This window comes from Myxocyprinus asiaticus, chromosome 5 (assembly GCF_019703515.2).
Source record: "Myxocyprinus asiaticus isolate MX2 ecotype Aquarium Trade chromosome 5, UBuf_Myxa_2, whole genome shotgun sequence".
NCBI lineage: Eukaryota > Metazoa > Chordata > Actinopteri > Cypriniformes > Catostomidae > Myxocyprinus > Myxocyprinus asiaticus.
The window spans coordinates 46,549,930-46,573,437 of record NC_059348.1 but is presented as its reverse complement, the minus strand read 5'-3'; the positions used below and the strand labels follow the sequence as shown (position 1 = coordinate 46,573,437).

The 23,508-nt window shown below is 38.7% G+C and overlaps 3 protein-coding genes across 4 annotated transcripts in view; all 3 read right to left on the bottom strand.

The window, feature by feature from the left end:
• LOC127440334 (kelch-like protein 24) overlaps positions 1 to 13,687 on the bottom strand; it is a 43,699-nt gene extending 30,012 nt beyond the window's left edge. The window contains exons 1-4 of one of the 2 annotated variants that reach the window (XM_051696871.1): positions 13,336 to 13,687; positions 9,617 to 10,460; positions 8,685 to 8,800; positions 1,463 to 1,647 (exon numbers count right to left, since the gene is read on the bottom strand). In XM_051696871.1, coding sequence (XP_051552831.1) covers positions 1,463 to 1,647; positions 8,685 to 8,800; positions 9,617 to 10,417 — 1,102 coding nt within the window. In that variant the 5' untranslated portion in view covers positions 10,418 to 10,460; positions 13,336 to 13,687. The remainder of the gene's footprint in view (positions 1 to 1,462; positions 1,648 to 8,684; positions 8,801 to 9,616; positions 10,461 to 13,335) is intronic. The other variant, XM_051696870.1, reaches the window with a different exon arrangement.
• Positions 13,688 to 17,758: 4,071 nt separating this feature from the next.
• Positions 17,759 to 20,193, bottom strand: LOC127440339 (probable G-protein coupled receptor 148). The gene has a single exon (XM_051696876.1). The coding sequence runs from the start codon at positions 19,203 to 19,205 to the stop codon at positions 18,090 to 18,092; it is 1,116 nt and encodes a 371-aa protein (XP_051552836.1). The 5' UTR covers positions 19,206 to 20,193; the 3' UTR covers positions 17,759 to 18,089.
• Positions 20,194 to 20,367: 174 nt separating this feature from the next.
• On the bottom strand, positions 20,368 to 23,256 carry LOC127440340 (probable G-protein coupled receptor 148). The gene is made up of 2 exons (XM_051696877.1): positions 23,122 to 23,256; positions 20,368 to 22,077 (listed from the first exon to the last, which is right to left on the bottom strand). The coding sequence occupies exon 2, from the start codon at positions 22,032 to 22,034 to the stop codon at positions 21,015 to 21,017; it is 1,020 nt and encodes a 339-aa protein (XP_051552837.1). The 5' UTR covers positions 22,035 to 22,077; positions 23,122 to 23,256; the 3' UTR covers positions 20,368 to 21,014.
• Positions 23,257 to 23,508: the final 252 nt, after the last annotated feature.

The following is a 23,508-nucleotide window of genomic DNA, read 5'->3' as shown; positions in this document are numbered from 1 at the left end:
AAAGTCTAACATACAGTACATTAAAAATCTTGGATTCAAAATCTAATATAATACTGGAAATAAGCAAGTTTTTGGATTCTGAAGATTTTTAAATGAATAAACATTATGAAGTAAAATGAATAAGAACTACTGTATTTAAGATGCGGAAGTATATCTTTAGGTCACTCATCAAGTAAGCAAATTTGTGACACTGACCATGTTGACTACATTGTACAGAAGTTCAGATTTCCTGTCTTCCTCTGAAGCCCATTAGATGCTCTTTGGAATATTCTCAAATCATGCTGGATAACATGGATCATCAAGTTTTGCACATTTTTTTGGATGCCAGCTTGAGAGCATGCCGTCATTAAAGCAAAAGAGGGACATACCAAAATAACTAGGCTTTCTAAAATTCATGTAAATGTTTCAATTCAATTTTGCACTCGAATTATTATTCTGATCATATAATTTGTAATGATCATTTTTTATTAAATTAGAAAAATGCAAAATAGAAGAAGCATTTTCAACTAGTGGTCTCAGACTTTGGATCCAACTGCATTTAAACACTCCTGTCAGCATGAGTCATAAATTAACTTTTTGAAAGATTTAATTTATGGTCTTGGCAAACGTTAAGACTCCTCTTTAGTGCATAGATATGTGATTTTAATTTTAAAAGGAAGCGCTACAGTCCTGTGTCAACACATCTACACTGTGATACAGTACGTGTGTCCCTGTGCAGAAGAGAGTGTGTGTGCTGATCAGCCTCTGTGACCAGTACAGGACACAACAGAGCCAAAAAAGTACAGCAAGTATCACCATGTAAACAGGCGAGACGTTCCGTGTTTCCAGCGCCAAGTAGTTGTTTTGTCCTCAATGAAAATGAAAATGCTGCGTGGCATGACAAAATCACATCCAGCTATGAGGATGAGGATTTTGGACCAACAATATTTCACTGTCAGCATGGGTCTACCAAGCACAACAGAACAGTAATAGAAAACCTAATGACCATCAAAACGTATTCCTTCAGGATTAACATGGAAAAGATTTATTGCTTGTTGCTTTATTGCATTGTGCCTGGGTAGGACATGGTGTCAAACAACACATGTTAAAATGAAACAAGCATGGTACATTAGTTTTATCAGTTTTACTTGGATAGTTCACCCATGAGTCATCATTTACTCACACTCATGCTGTTACAAACATTTGGTCTTTCATGGAAGACAAAGGAATTTTTTAGGCAGAATGATAGCCTCAGTCACCATTCAATTTCACTGTATGAAAAAAAAAAGATGCACTATAAGTGAATGGTGACTGAGACCAACATAATCACCAAATATTTCACATTCCACAGAAGAAAGAAAGTCACAGAGGTTTGGAACAACATGATGGTGAGTGAGTAATGACAGACATTTTCATTTTTGGGTAAACATAATTGCAGAAAATTCGAAGATGTGACCCATTTAGATGCACATAATGGGCTCACCTGACACAAGGATGTCGTTGCGGAGGGCACAGACTGCATATTCGGACTTGGTGTACTCGGGGTGTTTAGCAAGAGACGTCCATTCTCCCGTCACGGGGTCATAACACTCTGTGTAGGGTAGATTAAATCCTCCCACTCTCTCACACCCTCCCACTACCACGATGACCTCAGAGAAACCTGTTGACCTGGTGACAAAGAGAGAGAGGAAATACAAAACCATCAGATAAGTATGGGCTTTGCACTGGTAAGATAAAAAGATGACACCATCAGACTGTGGTTGAACAATGGGTTCCACAGACAAGGTACAGTGGGCTTCAGCCATGATTCATAGGATAATTAATATGATCTCTAGGATCAGACTAGTTTTGTATATGAGAGGCCAACATCAAATAAACATTCATTTTGTTCCTCAAAATTCTTAGATCATGGAATCTTGCATGCAACTTATTGTTAAAGGAATATTCCAGGTTTAATACAAGTTAAACTCCATTAACAGCATTTGTGGCAAAAATCTGGGTTCCAGTGAGGCACAATGAAAGTGAATGGGGGCCAATTTTTGAACGTTAAAATACTCACCGTTTCAAAAGTTTAGCCAAAAGACAATATGCACAATATGCATGAAAACATGATTTTACTGTGATAAAATCACTTGCTAACCTTTTCTGTGTGAAGTTAAATCCAACTTTACAATTTCATTGTCATGACGATGTAATGTCAGCAAACCCTAAAACATCTGTTAATATTACGATTTAAACAACTTTAAAGCTCAAATTATAAGAGAATAATTAATGTCAAAATTATAAGCTTCACATTTCTGCCTTTACCCTCCAAAAATTGGCCCCCATTTCCTTCCATTGTAAGTGCCTCACTGTTACCTTGATTTTTGCTTTTTTAAAAGGACAGATGAGTTGAAATAATTTTTTGGTAGTCAATATTACGCCACAAATTGAGCTTAACTTGTATATTCCTTTAACCGGTCTCATTATGATTTTTTTTAATGGTCTATACCAGTATCTAGAAAGCTGGGTGGCCGATGGACAATATAATGTTGATAAATACATAATACAATTTAATGATAGCAAATGATATCGAACAAGTTGATATTGGCCGATAATCAATAGCCAAACATTAGGGCTGGGAAAAATACAGATTTTACGATATATTCGTGATCTTCATTTGAGCAGTCCAGACATCAATTCTTAAGATCTCACTATTGATTTTACTTCAATTTTGGTTGTGTTGATTATTGCACCAGTTAAATTAATACCAGTTTAAATACATAGTTTGGGCCTTGTTGGTAATAATGTTCTCAAGCATATGGCTGAACCCCAAATTGTGTATTGACAAGTCCCCCTTTTGCTGGAAAGAATGGATGGAGAGGGGAGTTGCTACACTTGGTGACCTTTATGAAAACGGAGCTTTGAGATAGTTTAAAAATATAACACAGAAATTTGGGATTTCTAGGTCTCAATTTTTCGGGTATTTACAGTTGAAGCATCTACTTTGTACTATTTTTGGGTGTAGTACACAACCCCTAAAGCTGCAGACACTCTCTGTATGGTGCTCACAGCCTTTGGACAGGTGCATGAAGCATCAGTGTATTATTCCTCGTCGATTCAAGAGTCTTGGTGACGGGGACTTAACAGCTCTTAAAGAGGTTATGGGAAAAAGATTTGAACTTGGTATTGGAGGAGTGGGACAATTTTCAAAAAAAATTAAAACTATGTCTAGGGATACAAGGGTACTGGCTCTGATGTGTCCTGTACTGGTCACAGAGGCTGATCAGCACACACACTCACTCACTTCTGCACAGGGACACACATGTACTGTATCACAGTGTAGATGTGTTGACACAGGCCTGTAGCGCTTCCTTTTAAAATTAAAGTCACACATATTTACGCACTAAAGAGGAGTCTGCAAAGACCATAACTGGACTCCCTCTAGATTATTTAGGCTTGATTTAAAAGACACCTACCTGCTGGCGATGTCAGTTGGAGGATGGAGACATGGCCCATGCTCTGTGGTCTTGCGCTAAGATTCAAGAATTCTGCGCAGAATTTTATCTGTGAGGTTTTAGATACTCAAATTTCATTCTACCCCAGACTATGTACATTGGGTGATGGGGCAGTTATTAAAGTAGGTGAAAAATATACAAAAAGCTGGGTCCAAACTAGTGTAATGATTGGCAGACAGATAATTCTTAGAGGATTGAAGTCAGCTGGCACTCCCTTATTTCAAGAGTGGTTCACCGAATTGGGCAGTGTGGCGGCATTTGAAAAGATGTCATATAAGCAGCTTGGCAGATTGGATGCGTATGGTAAGAAATGGGACAGATATTTGTCCTTTCTGGAAGGCTCTCATTGAGGACCAGGTGGAAAGAGACAAAATTGTGGTAGTAATTGTGGAATTCTTTCTTTTCTCTTTGTTTGCTGATTTTTATATTTTTTATTTTCTCAAATATTTTTTCATTTGTTTGTTTATGTGTGCATTGTGTAATTTGGGCTTTGACCACAGGGATGTTTGTTGAGGGATAGGGTGGGGTTGGGGAGGGGGAAATAATGGGGGTTAAAGTTGATTCTGTATATATATTGTTTTTTCTGTTTTTTTGTATACAAGAATCAATAACAATTGTTAATAAGAAAAATATTTTCATAATGTACCATGTTAGAACGTTCCTGGAATAAGAGAGAATTTCTTTCAAATGTAAGCAAAAATGTACATATAACTGAAATATACCCAAATGAATCAGAATTGAATCAAATCGGAAATGAATCGAGAACTTGTGAATCAGAATTCACAGTGAACATGCATGTATATTTTCACCTCCTAATGAAAGCAACAAAATTCTGACTCCAAATATAGACACTGCCTCTAAACACAGATCCAGACGCCATATTCAGATACTGAGTCTAAATACAGATAAAGCATCCTCCAAAATACACATACTGGGTCTAAATATAGATAAAACCTCCAAAATAAAGATAAGGACTCCATATTAGGAAACTAATACTCTAAATACATAGCTGGCTCCAATAAAGATATGGTTTTAAAATACAAATTTACAGCCCTATAGACATACCACCTTCTACTTCAGATATGCTGCTGCTAAACAGAGACACAATTTCCCAATTCTGATGCCGCCTTCAAAATGATACTGTCTCAAACTAAAATTGTCTCTACATAAAAGAAACATTTGTAAATTACCTCTTTACCCATTATGAGTCCTATGTGTAGAGCCAAAACCAAACTACATTTAGTCATTTTCTTTTTGTTTTGTAATTAACATTTTTTATTGATTCATATATACACAACAAAGAAAAACCTAACACATATACAACGAACCAACATTTCACATTCAAACCCCACTAATATCCCTCCCCATTCATGCTCGAGGCAACATTTAAATAAATGTCCGAATTAAACACTCTGGACACTTTTGTCCATAACGAGTGCAAATGCGAGACAACGGGGTGTGACTTAACTTCTCCAGTTAGTTTAACAGAAAGGCTTTATAATGGCAAAATAGGGGCAAGAACTTCTCTTCAATACAAAACCAGGGAGGGGCTCTCTCAGGTGGAAGCGTCCAATGAGCCAAATTTCTGAGACCAAATGCATGATAATAAAACAAAATCTTGGGTAGGCCTAGCCCACCTTTGTCAACTGACCTATGTAACTTATTAAAATGTAATCTGGGACATTTACTATTCCAAATGAAGGACTTCGCTATACTATCAAATTGCTTGAAATAAGAGAGGGGGACATCTACAGGGAGAGACTGTAGCAAGTAGTTAAATTTTGGAATACAATTCATTTTAATAACACTAACCTTCCCAATCATAGATAAATGTAAGCCCCCCAGCCCACATTGCTCGAAAACCTTTTTATTAAGGGGTCAAAATTAACTAACTAAATCAGACCAATTTGCTGGGAATAAAATGCCCAAATAATTAATGCCCTGTTTGGGTCACTGGAAGGCGCCCAGCTGTAAAGCCATTACTGGGCAGTACGCTGTCAGAGCCAATGCTTCGGATTTAGACCAATTGACTTTGCATCCTGAGAACTTAGAAAAGGAATGAATAATTCTGTGAAGGCAAGGCATAGATCTAGTAGGGTCGGAGACAAATAATAAAATATCATCTGCATAAAGCAAAAGCTTATGTGCCATACCTCCCGCCACCACCCCTGGAAAATCATCTTCCTTTCTTATCGCGGCTGCTAATGGTTCCAGGTCAAGACAGAACAATAAATTAATCCATTTGTTTGTACCGCTGCTACCGGGTGTCTATAAAGTAATTGAATCCATCCAATAAAAGTTATCCCGAACCCGTATTTTTCCAAAATCTTAAAAAGATAATCCCATTTTTCCATATCAAATGCCTCTTCAGCATCAAGTGAGATGGCAGTGACCGAAGTCTGATCATTCGCCACTGACCACATGATAATGATGAAACTGAAGGAAATATGAGTGGTGTTACCCCGTGCAAAAGTCGCCGCTATGATGTTAGAAGGTTGTGTGTGGTTGCCAGGGCATTGCTATGCGGTTAAGGTGTTCTGAGTAGTTGGCAGTACTGGTGCATCGCTATGCAGTTGCTAAGGTGTTCACGGTGGTTGCTCTATGGCCACGTACACACTACAAAGTTTTGGGAGTGACAACTGCATTTAAATGCGGTCATGAATCTTCAAAATTGTCATTCCATGTGTGTACGGAATGTAAGAATCATTCCCGCAATAGAGTGCAACAGTCTGGTTCCAGAAGTAAAAATCCCATTCATTTATCCCATAGACCAGGGGTCGGCAATCTATGGCACGCAGAGGGGTAATCACTGGCACGGCAGCAACAGCAAGAGAGTAGTAGACTATTTTATTCATATGAAATTCCGTACCTGCATTCCAATCTACATCTTGATGTAATTGTTCCTCATGATCACGCAGCGTGTTTCATGAGCTGTATGAAAGGCTAACCAAAAAGTTCAAATGTGACGAGACTGGAGTATACCTAGACTTGTGCAGTGCGTGCAAGCCATTCGCGCATCACGAGCCGGTGTTCTGACAATCTGTGCTACCTGCTAAGGATATGCTACCAACAGTAAAATCATTGATATGTAAAGTTAAAACATGGGTAGCACCTGTCGGTAGGCACGGGAGAACCTGTCAGTATGTACTACAACAGCATGAATTGAGTTAAAAGGTAAAAGGTAGCATCTTGTCAGGCAGATAATCCCGGCAGCGCTTTCGGTTAATCGCGAGAGTAAATGCACCCGCTTCGCTTCGGGCAGGCTGCGCGAATGACGGCCTGTATTCCGTGTTTGATTTGTTTCTTTTTGCTTTCAGAACAACACGTGATGTAATGAGGAAAACAGCACTATTAATCCTTGAGATTTCCAACCCAGCATACAGGTACACAATCCTTAAACCATGGTCACATTCTAAATTACATAAAAGAGAAAACATAATCTGATAAAAAAATATGAGTCTATTGAAAATAAAGTTTTAGGATTTTGCAGGATTAACCGAAAAGGGCAAAATAATTGATCGGCTTGTGATGTGTGAATGGCTTGCATGCGCAGCGCGAGTCTCGTCATGTCGGGTTCACACATCCTCCGTGAGCGGGGCATAAGCAAGGCATGAGCGGCGCATTTTCGTTTTTGTGCCCATATTAACAGATGACACCGTTTACACTGCAAGTGTGAGTCGTTAGGTGATGCATCCCAGAAGCGTCCCAGACGCTGCAGTCAGCGGCTCTGGCTGCAGTACATTACTAATGCCGGGTTATGCATGTTTTCATTTCGGCGCCAATATTAACAGATTACACCGTTCCCACTGCAAGCGTGAGTCGCGAGGTGACGCATCCCAGAAGCGTCAGTCAGCAGATAGTTTCGGCATTGAGCCTATTTTTGCCGTGCGGCTCATGCTGGACTCAGCGGCTCTGGGTGAATTACAACACTAAAATAATCAGGATATTATAGAAAAGATACAAAAGCAAATGAAGATTATTCAAACCGAACCTATAGTACACTACAATTTCTATGTCTGCATGCAAATAAACCCAATAAAATAACTTAATAAAAGAAAGAATTAATAAACTGCCAGACCTTTTGCCATAATGTGTATGTAGGTATACAGTTTAGACACAACATTAACCAATCACAACCAAGTGTGCTGATAAAGATGAAGTGCACATGACTGCCCGCTGTTGTCCTTGAAGCAGCAATAACCTCAGCTTATTATGACCTTATTAAAGAAAATATTTGGCATAGGACCTCATAGATAACTCTATTTTCTGCGCAGAGGTGCTGCTGTTTCTCGCGGAAGAGACCAATGTGAATGTCCAATGCGACCGCCCTGCTCACGCCTCGCTCACGCCACGATCACGGAGGATGTGTGAACCTGGCTTCACATTCCCATTCAGCTGATGAAAACACGCTGTGTGATCATGAGGAGTGATTACATCCAAGATGTAGATTGGAATGCAGGTCAGGTGTGAAAAACTTCATATAAATAAAATAGCCTGCTCCTCTCTCACTGTTGCTTGCGTGCTAGTGATTAACCCTATGCGTGATTTTGAAAAATGTATGACATAATATAAGAAATATTTAAGATTACAAACAATTTCGTGATCAGTAATCAAATAAGCAAATTTGTGACATTAACAGTGTTAACTCATTTTGTACAAAAGGACAGGTTTTCTTTCATTAAAGCACTTTCACAAGATGCTCTGTGAAAATTCACATGCAAGATTTTTCACATGCGGGTTTTGCACACATTTTTCACTCAAACTGTTATGCTAATAATATATTTTTTAATGAAAAATAAACTATTAAAATAGACAAATGCAAAATAGCATTGACCAGGAAAATATGGTTTGGGTCCCTCCATCAGTGTAAGCCTATGGGATTTTTTCGCCAATTTAATCATCTGACAGGCAAAAACCTAACCTGTTTTATGTCTCATCTTCATGATAAAAAGCATACACACATCAGAAAATATTCTACACTGACCACACACTCACCTAGGATCAAAGCCAGTGATAAACCAGCCAATCATCTGTAATTCTGTCAGTGGTTTCAATTTCTCAGTGACATTTATGTAATTTTAGCAGCTCAGAGGGAGAAAAAACAATTTAATGAGCAGTACAGATTAAGTTGCTAAGAAGATGCTGCTTTGGATTTGGAGCTTTGTGATTTGTAATTTAACCAATTTCTGGTCAGAAACTAGATTGTACCTGCGGGGTCTGGTACGTGGTGACATCATCTCGTTCCCAAGTACGTGGTAACGACGTGCTTCATGCAGCAGCTGGTAACATTCTGGAGCATTCTGGATCAGTTGATCACCTTCCACCTGCAAAAGAAATATTATGTTTTTCTTACCGTCATCTTTTTTGCTTAACTTTTTTCATAACTCTACTAACCTCTGAGATCCATCTTCCAACGGAGTTTACTTCCATCTAACACACCTGCATGTCATTTTTTTTTTTTTATTTACCCTACCTAAAGGTCACCAATATTGATAACCAAATGACATAAAAATCTGAAAATGTTTCAGCGATGTCAAGGTCTTTTTTAAGACTGGCTTAAAGGGGCACTTGATTAAAGTTTATTGTTACACTTTTTCTAGTAATACAGACCCATAAGTTGCAATCTACCCCCTTTATAAGAAAATCATTGACCCAAACACCATGATTAGCTGGTTTACGTGTGCAAGGTAAGCGCTGTTCAAACAGGACCCCTACACAGAGGGGGGTTGCCATAGCGAACGTCTGATGGGAAGAGTGTTCCACGACTGCTATCGGGTCCTTCAATAACGTATAGCGTGCGAGGAAGGGCAGCCGGTGGACTCTTTTTGTGCCCCCTTAGGGGGTTGGTGCTACGCAGACTGTACCCTATATGTGTTTGTTAGGAGCTAAACTCTGCAGGAGGTCAGATCTCCAGAAGCAGAACTGACCTCTGCTTCCAATATTCCATAATTTAAGGAACATTTTGTACCCATGGTGGGGTTTGTTTTCACTTGAGGACATTAAGGCTGAATTCATGATTGGGTCACACTCTAAGCATCATAGCAAAACTTTTAAAAAATTATTTGAATTATCTGAGTTCTTTTATTTGAAAGACACCTCCCATTCAGACCCACTCAACCCCATTTGAATATGCCACTCACCGTCTGAACAAAGTAGTTTGGGTGCAGGAGAGGCAGTCGAACATGTTGTAACAAGTCTTTGAGCATGGGCCTGCGGTCCTCCACACCGTGGTAGACCCAGCGCATCACTGCCTCGAACACCACTTCCTCCCGGCAAATGGACAGCTCATCGCTAGCTATGTATCCCTCCAGTTCGTCTTTGCGCAAGTCGAGAAACTCCTCGTGCTGCGCCACTTCTGGAAAATTCTGCAGGGCAAAGCTACGGCAATGACTGGCCAGCTGTTTGAGAGAATGAGCATCTGCAAAGCGCTGGATTCCAAGGCAGTTGCAGGGGTCCAGCTGCTCCTCTAGGAATTTTGCGCAAGCATCTCGCAGAGTGACGATCTGGAAGAGGCTAGAAGTCTCAAAGAGAAACTGGACGTTGTGCGTGGTGATGCAGGCACGACCAGTGTAAACAAACTGCAGGAAAGTGTCCATGGCATCCGCCTGGATGCCATTGATCTCCACCAGCATCTCGCGGCTCTCCCGGTGGTCGTTGCAGAACATGGCATGGAAGTAGCTGCTGCAGGCTGACAGCACAGCGCGGTGACATGGGAACTCTCGACCCTGAACACTGATGATCACGTCCGTAAACAGACGACTGTCACGGAACTCATTGAAGACCTGTAGTACGCTCTCAGCATGAGAAGAACCGGAAAAAAAGTTGTACACGTCACTCAGGTTCTTGGACTCCATCTCCAAGACTTTCCGTTTGATTGCAGGGGATTCTGGCACACCACCAGAGTTTTCATGATTGACACGCCGACCCAAAATTAGCACCATGACTTTGTCTGAAAGGATCCTTTCACCAACTAACAATCCCTGCCTGCAGAAAAACAATCAGCAACTATCAACACCTGTAGAGGAACAGCAGTCACAATCAACACACACCATTTATTTTGATATTCTTACTCCTGGAGGTCCACCTACCTGAGGAAAGGTGGACCTGGAGTAGGATTGACTACCCTGCCATGTATTATTGACGACTTGATTATTTTTCTTACATGTATTGCAGTGTTCATTAGATCTGAAGTCAACATGAAACAGCATTTACAAACCATATTACTTACTGCAACATCCCAGATTATCCATCATTTTAAATTATATTTAAAAGTTCTGTATCTTTTGATGATCAAGTCGAATTTAAAAGAATATTGGTATGCATCATCAACATCATTTCCTGAGCAGTTTGGAGATAACATCACATGTAGTTCAAAAGATAACTAAATTTTGTGTGCTCACTCCAAACTTGGCATGTCTATTTGCCATCGTTGAGATGTAAACTGAGTGGCACAGAGTATGAACAGTTTTGGACTACAACCTCAAATTTGGATGTTCGAATCCCACAAAGGATGTTTTTTTTTAATTATACTTCTGTTCACCTTAGGGTCTTCACATCTGGTTTACTACAACGTAGGTTGTACTTCACCTAATTATTCCTGATTCAATTCAAAACCACTTAGCTGTAATAACAACATTTTTTTAGAAATTGGTGGAGCGGCTCCCAGACCTAGAAAGTTGTGTATATCTGCAATCATTTTATTGACTGGTCTAAAATCTCAAAGGTGAGATGATGATATTATTATTATTATTATTATTACTACTACTATTACTACTACTACTACTATTGTTATTATTATTATTGTTATTACTTCTGCTACTACTGCTGCTATTACTACTACTACTATTATTGTTATTACTACTACAGCTATTATTATTATTACTATGATTGTTTCAAATTGTCTTGATATCTATCACTCAGTGAGTTTATATCTATATCTTTTTTTCTCTCCATTATAATTACACTAAATTAACCTATTGCTTAAACTTATCACTGTACCTGTATACACTACTATATCTATACATCTATATATTTTGATGTTTTTTCCCCCTTTTTTTCTTATTTGTGTGTTGACACATACATATACATATCTATATATACACATACATACATATATATATACATACATATATATTTGTGTGTGTGTGTGTGTGTGTGTGTGTGTGTATGTGTGTGTGTGTCATTGGTCTCTTTGTATAAGCTGCTATGTCTTGTTAATTTATGTATTTGTTCAATAATAAAAAATAAAAAAAAATGTTGTTCTCTCTCTCCTTGGTATCTTCCTTTGGTGACTGTTAATGTTGTGGTCGTGTGGTAAAGTGGATTGTGCACTGGATTGGAGATTGGTAAGGTAGAGGTTTGAATCCTGCTTGGAGTGACTCTTATCCATTCTGTGGGTCCTGTGGGTCAAATAGGCCTTTGGGCCATTTCGGTGCTAGGCCCCATGATTGCTGCTCACAGCTACTGTATGTTTTGCTATTATTTGCGTAACCTTTATTACATTAACCGGCATAAAAGTACTGCACAGAACATTTTAGAAAGGCTGAATTATATACAACAACAACCTAAAACAATGTCTAAATAGACCTTATGCTACTGTTTAACATTTTCCCCACCTGCGTGGCCTAAAAGTTCAGCTTAAAAGTAATTGAGACGGAGCAAGTTATTACTTTATATTTTTTTAAATGAATGATTATGACTGATGAATAATGCTAAATAAAACCATGATTTCATGTCAACTTTAAAGTAGCTGCTTTTGTTATGAAAAGCAAATCGTGTATTATAATAATTGGTCTGTCACAAGTGTCACGAACAGCCCAAGTGCTTTATGCTGAAAGGCAAACTATTGCACAATCATCATAGAAAAACTGAGGCACTGAGTTCAAAAATATCTGAAAGAAGGTTACTGGAGCATAGTAAAAACGTCAAGACATGTGACCTGGTTAAAAAAAAATACACACACACACACACACACACATCTACTCCTCACGGCAATAAAAACACTGAAAAAAAAATAATAATAATAATTATTTGTGGCTGAAAGATATGGAGAAATAGTAAAAGAGAGAGAGAGAGAGAGAGAGAGAGAGAGAGAGAGAGAGACGGAGTTTGCGCGGCCTTTTGAAAGAAAGTCACTCAGGTTTGTTTTGTTGTGGAAGTAGGCTAGATTTAAAAGAACGAGGATGGTTGCTCAATATTTCCTCCAAAGCAAAACATGCCCCATGCGGAGTGAAATAATGACGTCATCGCACTAAGATCAATTGTGTAATTTTATATTAGACCAGTGATTCAGACTCTTTTTAAAAAGGCTTTAAAACACAGAGAAAGACTCCCAAAAAAAAAAAAAAAGCTTTCTAGGTAGGCAGCTAACGAAGTTGAGACAGATACAATTTCTGATAACTTGAGCCCAGCAAAGACAATGCAATAACACCCTGAAAACAACAAGAAAAATGACCTCTGGAGAAAAAGAAAAAAAAGAAAAAATAAATAAAGAAAAAAAAAAAAAAAAAAGTTCTGCACACTGAAGCAGATTTGATCTGATCTTTGAGAACGACCACTAAGTATGAGAACAGAGACAACATTAAACACAGTTTAAGATTGTGGAGCCTTTTAAAAGCAACAGTGTGAATCTAAATGAACATCTCTTTACAATTATGGATTGATGTATGGTTTCTCATGCAACGTTTTCTGTCTTATACGTATACTTAGACGTATATTGAAATATTACAATAACGACATATCTGGATACTTCATAGGCATAACAAGTGTTTATATAGAACTACACAAATGTGCTGATCTCGATTATTTAAGATGTGTGTTCAGAAGGAAAAAAAGGTATATAAACATCATTTTTCCTCACCTTATCCCCAGGAGGCCAACTTTCTGGAAAACATAAAAAAATAAAAAATAATTTCAACAGTTAAAATTCCTCAAAAGTTAAGGCGATGAAACATCCTTGTATGAAGAAGAGATCCATAACAGTGAGCACTTGTGCTTAGAGTGTAAAGTTTTCTTTGTTAACGTCCGTCTCATAGTCAGTCTCCCCGTGTTTTGACACAAAGAGCGCACACGCAGCTTTGCCATCCGCCGAGCACAGCTGTCCTGTCAGCTGTTTAGCGGCATGTACATGGGAAATGTAGTTTTATAGACCACCAATCACAGTACTTCAAGCCGCTTCAAGCCAACCAAAAAGCATCATATCCCATTGTTCTTTGCGCGTAACTTTCCATGTGGCTGGTTGTTGTTTACAAACAAAAACTCGAACAGTAGAGAAGTTAGGAAAAATGGATGAAGACAGTGCGTTCCAAACCGCACACTTCTGCACTATTTTACGACATTTTGAAGTGTAAGTAGTGCGAGTAGTATGTTTACACTGAAAATGCAACAAAAAGAAGTGTACTGCGAGTACCCGGATGATGCACATTTTCAACCGTCAAAACGGACTGTGGAATGCCGTACAAAGCAGAAGGGGCGGAGTTACCGGCAAAGATGGTGATCTGGCAAAACAATTATGACAACTAGCTGTGAAGACAGCACTTTACAAAATTGAGTTACACACTTTACCATCTTACAATGCTTTGTGAATATGTATAGTATTGAGATATGCACTGGTGGCCAAAAGTTTGTAATAATGTACAGATTTTGCTTTTATGGAAAGAAATTGGTACTTTTATTCACCAAAGTGACATTCAACTGATCACAATGTATAGTCAGGACATTAGTAATGTGAAAAATTACTATTACAATAAAAAAATTAAAAAAAACTTAAATAAATAAACTACTTTCAAAGTGTTCTCATCAAAAAATCCTCCACATGCAGCAATGACAGCTTTGCAGATCCTTGGCATTCTAGCTGTCAGTTTGTCCAGATACTCAAGTGACATTTCACCCCACACTTCCTGTAGCACTTGCCATAGATGTGGCTGTCTTGTCGGGCACTTCTCACACACCTTACAGCCTAGCTGATCCCACAAAAGCTCAATGGGGTTAAGATCCATGACACTCTTTTCCAATTATCTGTTGTCCAATGTCTGTGTTTCTTTGCTCACTCTAACCTTTTCTTTTTGTTTTTCTGCTTCAAAAGTGGCTTTTTCTTTGCAATTCTTCCCATAAAGCCTGCACCCATGAGTCTTCTCTTTATTGTTGTACATGAAACTGGTGTTGAGCGGGTAGAATTCAATGAAGCTGTCAGCTGAGGACATGTGAGGTGTCTATTTCTCAAACTAGAGACTCTGATGTACTTATCCTCTTGTTTAGTTGTACATCTGGCCTTCCACATCTCTTTCTGTCCTAGTTAGAGCCAGTTGTCCTTATGACTTTGAAGACTGTAGTGTACACCTTTGTGTGAAATCTTCAGGCTTTTGGCAATTTCAAGCATTGTATAGCCTTCATTCCTCAAAACAATGATTGACTGATGAGTTTCTAGAGAAAGCGGTTTCTTTCTTTTTTTATTTTTTTTATTTTTGACCAAATATTGACCTTAAGACTTGCCAGTTTATTGCATACTGTGGCAACTCAAAAATAAACACAAAGACAATGTTAAGCTTCATTTAACGAACCAAATAGCTTTCAGCTATGTTTGATATAATGGCAAGTGATTTTCTAGTACCAAATTAGCAATTTAGCATGGTTACTCAAGGATAAGTTGTTGGAGTGATGGCTGCTGGAAATGGGGCCCGTCTTGATTTGATCAAAAATGACTTTTTTCAAATAGTGATGGTGTTGTTTTGTACATCAGTAATGTCCTGACTATACTTTGTGATCAGTTGAATGCCACTTTAGTGAATTAAAGTACCAATTTCCTTCCAAAACAGCAAAATCTGTACATTATTCCAAACTTTTGGCCGCCAGTGTAAGTGTTGAACTGAGGGTGGATAGCGTGCTAAAGCTAGCGGCAACACAACGCTTGGGTTTGAAACATCACTTCTGTCAGCTGTTAAATGGCGAACGCTTCCGTCTAGTAAAAAACCGTTAAGTGTTCCATTTGGGATGATACTAGACTTTGAAAATTCATACACTACATGGCTGAGTACATAGTATATTTTGTAAGTGCATAGTGTATAGTGTGTCGTTTGGGACACAGCTAGTTTGTGAAATTTTGTAGCGACGTTCATGGCAAACTTGAACAGTCCTATGAACTGTACTAAACCCCATAATATTGTCATAACACAAATATAGATGTTATTTTACAATCAAAACAATGGATTTATGTTATTTAGATTGAGAATAAATGTGTAAAAGTATTTTAGTAGTAAGAGAGTATTAACGTGTATGATGCTATTTTAAGGCTGGCAATATATATATATATATATATATATATATATATATATATATATGTATATATATTTTTTTTTTTTTTTTTCTTTTCCTGTAACTGAACGCTGAAACAACGTAGTTCTCCGGTCAGATTAGGCAAAAGGAAAGCGTGACCAGAGAGCATTTAGCAGAGATGGGCCACTTCTATTAAAATTATTGGGAGAAATTGGAACGCTTAAGCAAGGAGCTCTAAGAGTGAGAGCCCAACGGTCAACGGATGTAGAAAGGAAGTCCCGCCTTATAGTTCAAAGAGCCAATCACCTTTTAGATACAGACATCACCTGTCAATCAACTTTAGAATGCGCATTAGCGATATAAGCCGGGAAAATTGCGTTTTTAAGCGTAATATGAGGTAGAGAATCACAATTATTATACCAGTATTGTAAGATTTTATTGCTGATTTGAAGTATGTTCTTTGATCGTAATCTTGACCAACCGTTTTTGAGATTTTGGTCTTTCTCCATTCAAGTAGATAGGAGCTGCACTGGCATGACTGGAAATAGCCTCCCGAGAGTGTTCCGAAGATGGCCGACAGTGGACTGTTTTGCTAGAAAGTCTTTGGCGTGACATAACTGGACTGGAGTGACACCTGAGGGAGCTTCCTGGCGTGGTCATAAAAATACTGAATACAAAAATTATTTGTAGATGTATACATGAAACCAGTCATATAATATATGATACACTATGGGATAATGTATGGTAATAATAATAATAATGATAATAAGTTTTATTTATATTGCGCCTTTCCACAAGCTCAAGGACATTTACACTCCATATACATTTAACAGGACAAGTACATTAATATACATTTCAACAGAAGTTACGTCTCAATTACAAAGGGGGAAAGAAAACATAAATCAGTGATAGATAATGCGCTGAGAAAAGATGTGATATAAGATGAGATTTAAAGATAAAAATAGAGGAGATGTCACGGAGGCTCTGAGGTAGAGAGTTCCACAGTTTAGTTGCAATTACACTGAAGGATCTCCCACCAAAAGTGGACAGACGAAATCTGGGGATAGACAACAATTTGGAATCAGAAGAACGAAGAGTGCGTGCTGGTGTTTATGGATGCAGCAGATCACATATATAACGAGGTGGCAGATCATTGAGAGCTTTGTATGTCAGGAGAAGAATTTTAAACTTAATACGGCATAAGACAGGCCGGCTTACTTTATATAAAATGTAATCTAATTAGTATAAAAAACTCGCCAAAGGACAACTCAGCCAACGCCGCCATCTCGTGGTTATGTCAATAATTTCGCGGGTATTTCGCGCGTTTTCGGGCATGCCATGAATAGAGACAAAGCTGAGGAAAACCCCCGATAAAATAACATATTGAAGTTGTTGTTGTTATTATTATTATTATTAAATCACAGAGTACCTTTTCAAATAATCCAAAACTGCAATGACTGTAGTCATAATCATTGAAGCTACTGAAGAAAACCGAACCCCGTTTTGTCCAAAAAGGCGCGAGCGTTTGGCAACTTTTCAGGTAAAGCTTCTGTGCTCTGATTGCCTTTTACATTAGTAGCATGTACTACTAAAATTATATAAGTATCAATATTTACGCCAAAATAACAGTTACAGTTATTCTCCAATAAAACGGCGGTAACTTTTTTATTACTATGTCAATCAAACAAACACAATGACATGGGATTGATTATGAAAGACTTTTAGACTTTTTCAAGGATCGTAATTTATTACAGTGGAAACAATAAGTAGTAATATATGAAGATGGTAAGAATATATGAAAGAATGGTAATCATGGTTATATTTTGTAAGGTGACAGGAACACTGGTTCTAACTCTGAAAACAATACTTAGACTTGGAATTAATGTAATAATGGTTTTCCGAAGTGTATGTATGTGTGTATATATATATATATATATATATATATATATATATATATATATATATATATATATATATATATATATAATTATTATTATTATTTGTGTATTGTTATTACTAAAAATGCATCAAGTACTTAAATATCCCAATTACCACAACTCTTCAATTTAGATTTTCGATTATTCTGAAAACCTTAGTGTGAATGCCATGATCTTCCTAATGTTTTCCATTTTCATGTGTCAAACCTTTTAATCTCACTTGCTTTAATTTCCTTCTGTGAACAAAATCCCAGTTGAGCATTATAACAGCATCATCAAAGCTAGCTAATTTAATGTTTTGACTGAAGGAGATGCGGGAAAGCACAGTAACCCTCATTTCAAAAGTCTTCTTCACAGGATCAATTCAGCATATGAACAATTCACTCCTAGCCACATTCTACTATCTTTACATCACAGGTGTGATGGTTGCTGGCCTCCTCAACCTAAAGAACTGGAACAGCACTCCGCATAGTTCTCTGTACCGGAGCCCATACAGGTAAGGTGCTAAGCCTTTGGGCAAGATTAGTAAGACATTACACACAACCAGAGACACCCACAGGTTGGCTCTGAGGTTCAGAGTCTTACTCTGGTGGCTGTAAAGCATCAGTTCTATAACTAAAATCAGCATAGGACAGAAAGACAGAAAAAGGTGGAGATAATGAATAAGAAATGTTCCTCTGGCACGGGATGAGGCTTTGCCCTTCCACACGCCTGAATTCCGGGTACAACAGTAGAGGATGATATAACCAGAAAACACCAGAAGGAGGATGACAATGATACCAGTGACCGTCAGCAACATGGAGACATGCAGTGGGCGAAAGTGGCTCACTGTTAAAACCATCAGTAAAGGCATTGAACAGATGTGGAGTGCACAAGGGCCTGTACTGTGGTACCACACAAAGATGCCAATAGATGCTGCAGGGAAAAAGACTGAGACGGCCCAGATGGCAGCAATTGCTCCATAGGTTCGGGACACAGGCCACAGGGCCAGGTAGTGAAGAGGTGCTAACACTGCAAAACAGGTATCCAGCACCATTGCAGTGACACTTAGTACTCCAGAGCTGTATAAGACCCCCAATAGGAAGAGCAGCATGGCACAGGGCCACTCCGTCATCAAAACACCAGCTGAATTGATGCATGCACTCAGGATGTTCAAGCAAACAAAGAGCAGGTCGCTGAAGAGAACGTTAGCCAGGAGAAGGTAACGCGTCTGTTGCCGCAGGTCAACACGGGACATTATTCGTACAAGAAGAACTGGAGTGGTCAGCAGCATGGCCAGGAACGCCAAAATGGGGCATATCTGGAGTACCCTTGTGTGGTAGGGAGGGAGAAATCCATGCCACTCGTGCGCAAACATCTCTACTGGGTTTTCAGAGGAATTCGAAAAATTTGAAAAATGTCCATGAAGCTCTGCTCGACCTGATCTATTGTACCAGTTGCCAAACGTGCACAGCAAAGATAAAAAGAGGTCTTCTGCTGCTAGGAAGAAACGCTCAGACCTTCCCTCCATCAGAGTTTCCATCTCTTTGCATGTGTTTGTGTGTCCAGTCCAGGACAGAAAGAAACAAAATGTGTCTCTCCTTCCTGTGGACTGTGGTAAGTGATTCAGTGGACAGATGTTGATTTGTCACAGACACACTTGTTGATGGTCTCCATAGAGATGTAAAAAACAGGTAAATATCACTTCACAGCTAAATGGATCTGAATTGCACTCAGAGACTCTGGACCAAGGCATTATTATTGATATGTCTTCCTAGAATCAGAACTATTATATAACATTTACACTTATTTTTGGCCTGATTGATTGTTTAACTTAGAGGTTTAAGTGCCACACAGGTTAAAGACTGATCGCTTATAGGAAACTGGAGGAAGTCACAACCATGTAAAAAATGCTAATTTATTAAATCTTACCATGAGAACAAAACAGCTCTATCGACTTTTGACTGTCAACATAGGCATACAAGAGTTTGAAGCAATATAGTGGGAAACTGGGCATGCAGAACAAAGGCTGCATCCGAAAATGCATACTTCCTTAATATAGTATGCCAAAAGCAGTGTCAATGGAGTAGGGTGTCCGAATCCTCAGTATTCATATCAGCAAAAAATTCCAGGATGACCTACTACATCTGGTAAGATTCTGAAGCACGGATCCACTGAACCCTTTTCTTATGCCACTAGAGCTGCAGAGTAAATGGTTTTCACGGTTGTTGTTACTATGTCATATATTCGGGTCACGGGACAGTGTCCATGTTCCCATATAAAGTAGGTCCAAGAATGTGTTCATACTAGCAGTACATTCTCTGACAGTATGCAAAATCATGGCGCAGCCAAGGTATATGTCTGTAATTTATATAGTTGCATTGTGAAGATAATTCAGGTTGCTGAATTATCAATGACTCGACAGTCATTGAGTCTGTCCTCTGCACTTCAATAACAGTCTGGTTTGGTTCAGCTACGAAATCAGACATCAGAAGACTACAAAGGACAGTTCGGACTGCTGAGAGGATTATTGGTTGCCCCCCCCTTCAAGAACTATACACTTCCAGAGTGAGGAAAAAGGCTGGAAAAATCACTCTGGACCCCACTCACCCTGCCCACTACCTTTTTGAACTGTTGCCTTCAGGCCGACGCTTCAGAGCTCTGAGCACCAGAACCGTCAGGCACATGAACGTTTTTTTCCCTCAGGCTATCCATCTTATGAACAGTTAAATTGCCCCATTGAGCAATAACTATGTGCAATACACAGTTTAGTCTTTCTTATATTTATCCAATACATCCAGCCTCTTCTGCCATTTCATTCCTCTGGGAAAAAAAAACAAAAAAAAAACATTTGCACTGTACATAACAGATTTGTATTTACACTGTACATAACAGATTGTATTAGATTTGCACTACCCATGTGTATGTATGTATGTGTGTGTCTGTATGTATGTGTATAATTATTTTTTATTTTTTATTATTATCTACGTCTTGCTACTGTTTTTGTATTGTTTTTGTATTGTTGTACACTGGAAGCTCCTGTCACCAAGACAAATTCCTTGTATGTGTAAGCATACTTGGCAATAAAGCTCATTCTGATTCTGATTAATATAAGATTCAATGCATCCATTCCAGAGCGGTGCCTTCATTACCTTCATGTTAACAGTAAAATGCATTCATCGAAAAATAGTATAACATATGAATATGTATAGTCATAAGTCAGTCATATAATATTGTCACTTTCTGGGTGGAGACGTGTGTTGTTTTTAAATCCACTTTTTGCCCAATCATCCTCAAATTTCTAGAGGAACGCTAGGTGGCTTTGCAAGCCTCTTGCCTCAAGTCAGCTCGACTAGGCTGCACTGATCTGGCTGAGACGTCTCTTTTTCCACAACACCTGCTGAAGAGTCTTGTAAATCTCACGATAGCGCAGGATGTACAGGTAAGGAGTGAAAGAGCGTGGCAGCAACATAAGCACGCACATGTTCACCAAGTCAATCCACACTCCTACATCACTCAGAGTAGCATCTTGCTTTAAAAGAGCCAGCTCAACTGCAAAGACCAGTGCAGGAATGAAATACATCATGAGCAACAGAGTGTGAGCCAGGAGTGTCATCCGTGCTCGGGAGTACCGACTACGCCATATCCCCGAAGTCTTTGTTATGATGTAGAGACGAATGTAACAGTACACAATGAGAGCAGTGCAGAGGCTAACGGCAAAGATGAAGTACAAATGAACGCCAATCTTCATCTTCTGATCCAATGAGAACAACGCAATCAACACCAAACACACCGGCCGCTTTTGTTGGCTGTTTTCCATCACCAACTCAAACATTACAAGAAGAGAAACTGGGCACAATGATGCCACAACCCATAAGCTTATTATTATCTTCCTGGCCCGGGATGCTGGGAGAATCTCATTGTAACGTAGCGGCCAGCGTACCGCCACATATGTGTCGATGACCATCAGTGTGAGGGTGAGCACGGAACAGCTGTATGTGGTTACCGTGCTTACCATCATAAACTCGCACAGCATGTGGGGCAAGAACATGCCCACTTTGTTGCAGGACACAACTGCGAGGTTTATGGTGAGGAAGAGCATGTCAGCGAAGAGCGTGTTAGCAAGGAGCAGGTAGCGGGTCTCCTGACGTAGTGAAGGAAAACACAGGATGCCGAGAAACAGTACAGGGTTGACCAGCATTGTGCAAGACGTTAGTAGAACAGTAGGGATGAGGAACAGATCCATGTGTCTGTTTTTCATTATGGAGAGCCACTCCACAGAGATGTTAACAAGGAGAGGTGGACTCATACTGAGAGTGGCTGAAGTGCATTCACTCCTGAATCTGTCTCCAGCTAAAGAAGACTCCTCCATACGCTGAGATAGGAACAGTGGATCACCCCTACGGTTTGTCTACCTACAGAAAACAGGAACAAACATAGAAACATGAGCATCATTTAATGTTAACACGGTATGACCTGTAAATGAAGGATAAGGTTTCTGAAACATGTTCATACCACTACAGTACATGGAAATAAAACTCATTTTAAATGGTTATAATGGCCTGAATCCTATCAATTTGTTTGGGAGATCCTGTGCAAATCTAAAACGAATGACTGTTCCTGTCATTCATGATTACTGGATAAGCATAAAAAGAAAGAATCATTTTATAAAGATTGCACTCACAAAGCAATGTTAAGATTAAATATTTTAGTTGAGCATTGCCTAACTAGTAATATTTGTATTGACTATAGAAAGTTTTCAATGCTTATTCCCAAAATCTTTTAAGATTTAATTGACTTTTCCGGACCTGGAAATCACAATTGAAAAATTCCCTGATACTTCCATGTTTTTAATGACAATCTCTTTTCACCTCTCATTTCTCTGTATCTCATCCCAGCTGATAGTATGTGGGTCTCAACAATGAAAAAGAACAAACAGATAGTCCATACACTATCTATATTATCAGAATGGATGTTTAAACATTTTTCTGAGGTTTTTCCCAATAGAACTTTTAAAATCCCTGTGAGAAACCCATAAAATGGATGTCAAGTTAAAAAAGCAGTATGAAATGTTTTTTGTACAATCAGAACTAAATATTTTTTAAATCTATTGTTTAGTGGAATTAGATCAGCTTAATAGACCTCATTAAAGTTTCATTTGAAATTCTTAACTACACTACTCATTCCAAAGCCATGTCAGGAAGATACATCTTATTTACTGCTCTTGCAAATCTATGCAAAAATAATAATAATAAAAAAAAATAATGTTGTTGTTCTGATGTAAAATGTCCTCTTGCCTGTCTTTAATACACACGTCATAGTACTAACGCATTTATAGTCTACAAAGCAATATTGTTCATTTTCAAGTTTTATCAATGGTGTGGTAACACATGGCCTATAGAGAATGAAAAACAGATACATCGTTTATTATTGATTAAATAAGTGTTCAAATAACTTACCTTTTCCATACAGCCAAATGTGCTGCAACCTCTGCTTCGATCCACGCCTCCATTAGACTGTCTCCCCAGATCAATACATCACAGATCTGCCCTTGTTATCAGAGAGCAGGCGTTCCACTGATGCGCACAGGTCTGTAAATGATCGCTCATCGCTAACACTCTTCAGGCTCTCCATGGTTACTCAACATTTGGTGTAAATTGTGCTGACCCAAACCATGGCAGGCCGTTCAGATAAACTAACACTAACACTATTATTACATTGATGTTCCTGCCCACTACTACGCACCTCATATCCACTGGTAAAGCTTATAAAGCAATAAATGAGATGGAGGGTTTACAAGCAAATCATATACAAAAATGTTGGCATGACCACCAAAACAAACAAAT

What these genes read in the sequence shown, in the direction of transcription:
- LOC127440340 (XM_051696877.1), bottom strand. Translation starts at nt 22,034, where the DNA reads ATGGAGGAGTCTTCTTTAGCTGGAGACAGATTCAGGAGTGAATGCACT.
- LOC127440339 (XM_051696876.1), bottom strand. Translation starts at nt 19,205, where the DNA reads ATGGAAACTCTGATGGAGGGAAGGTCTGAGCGTTTCTTCCTAGCAGCA.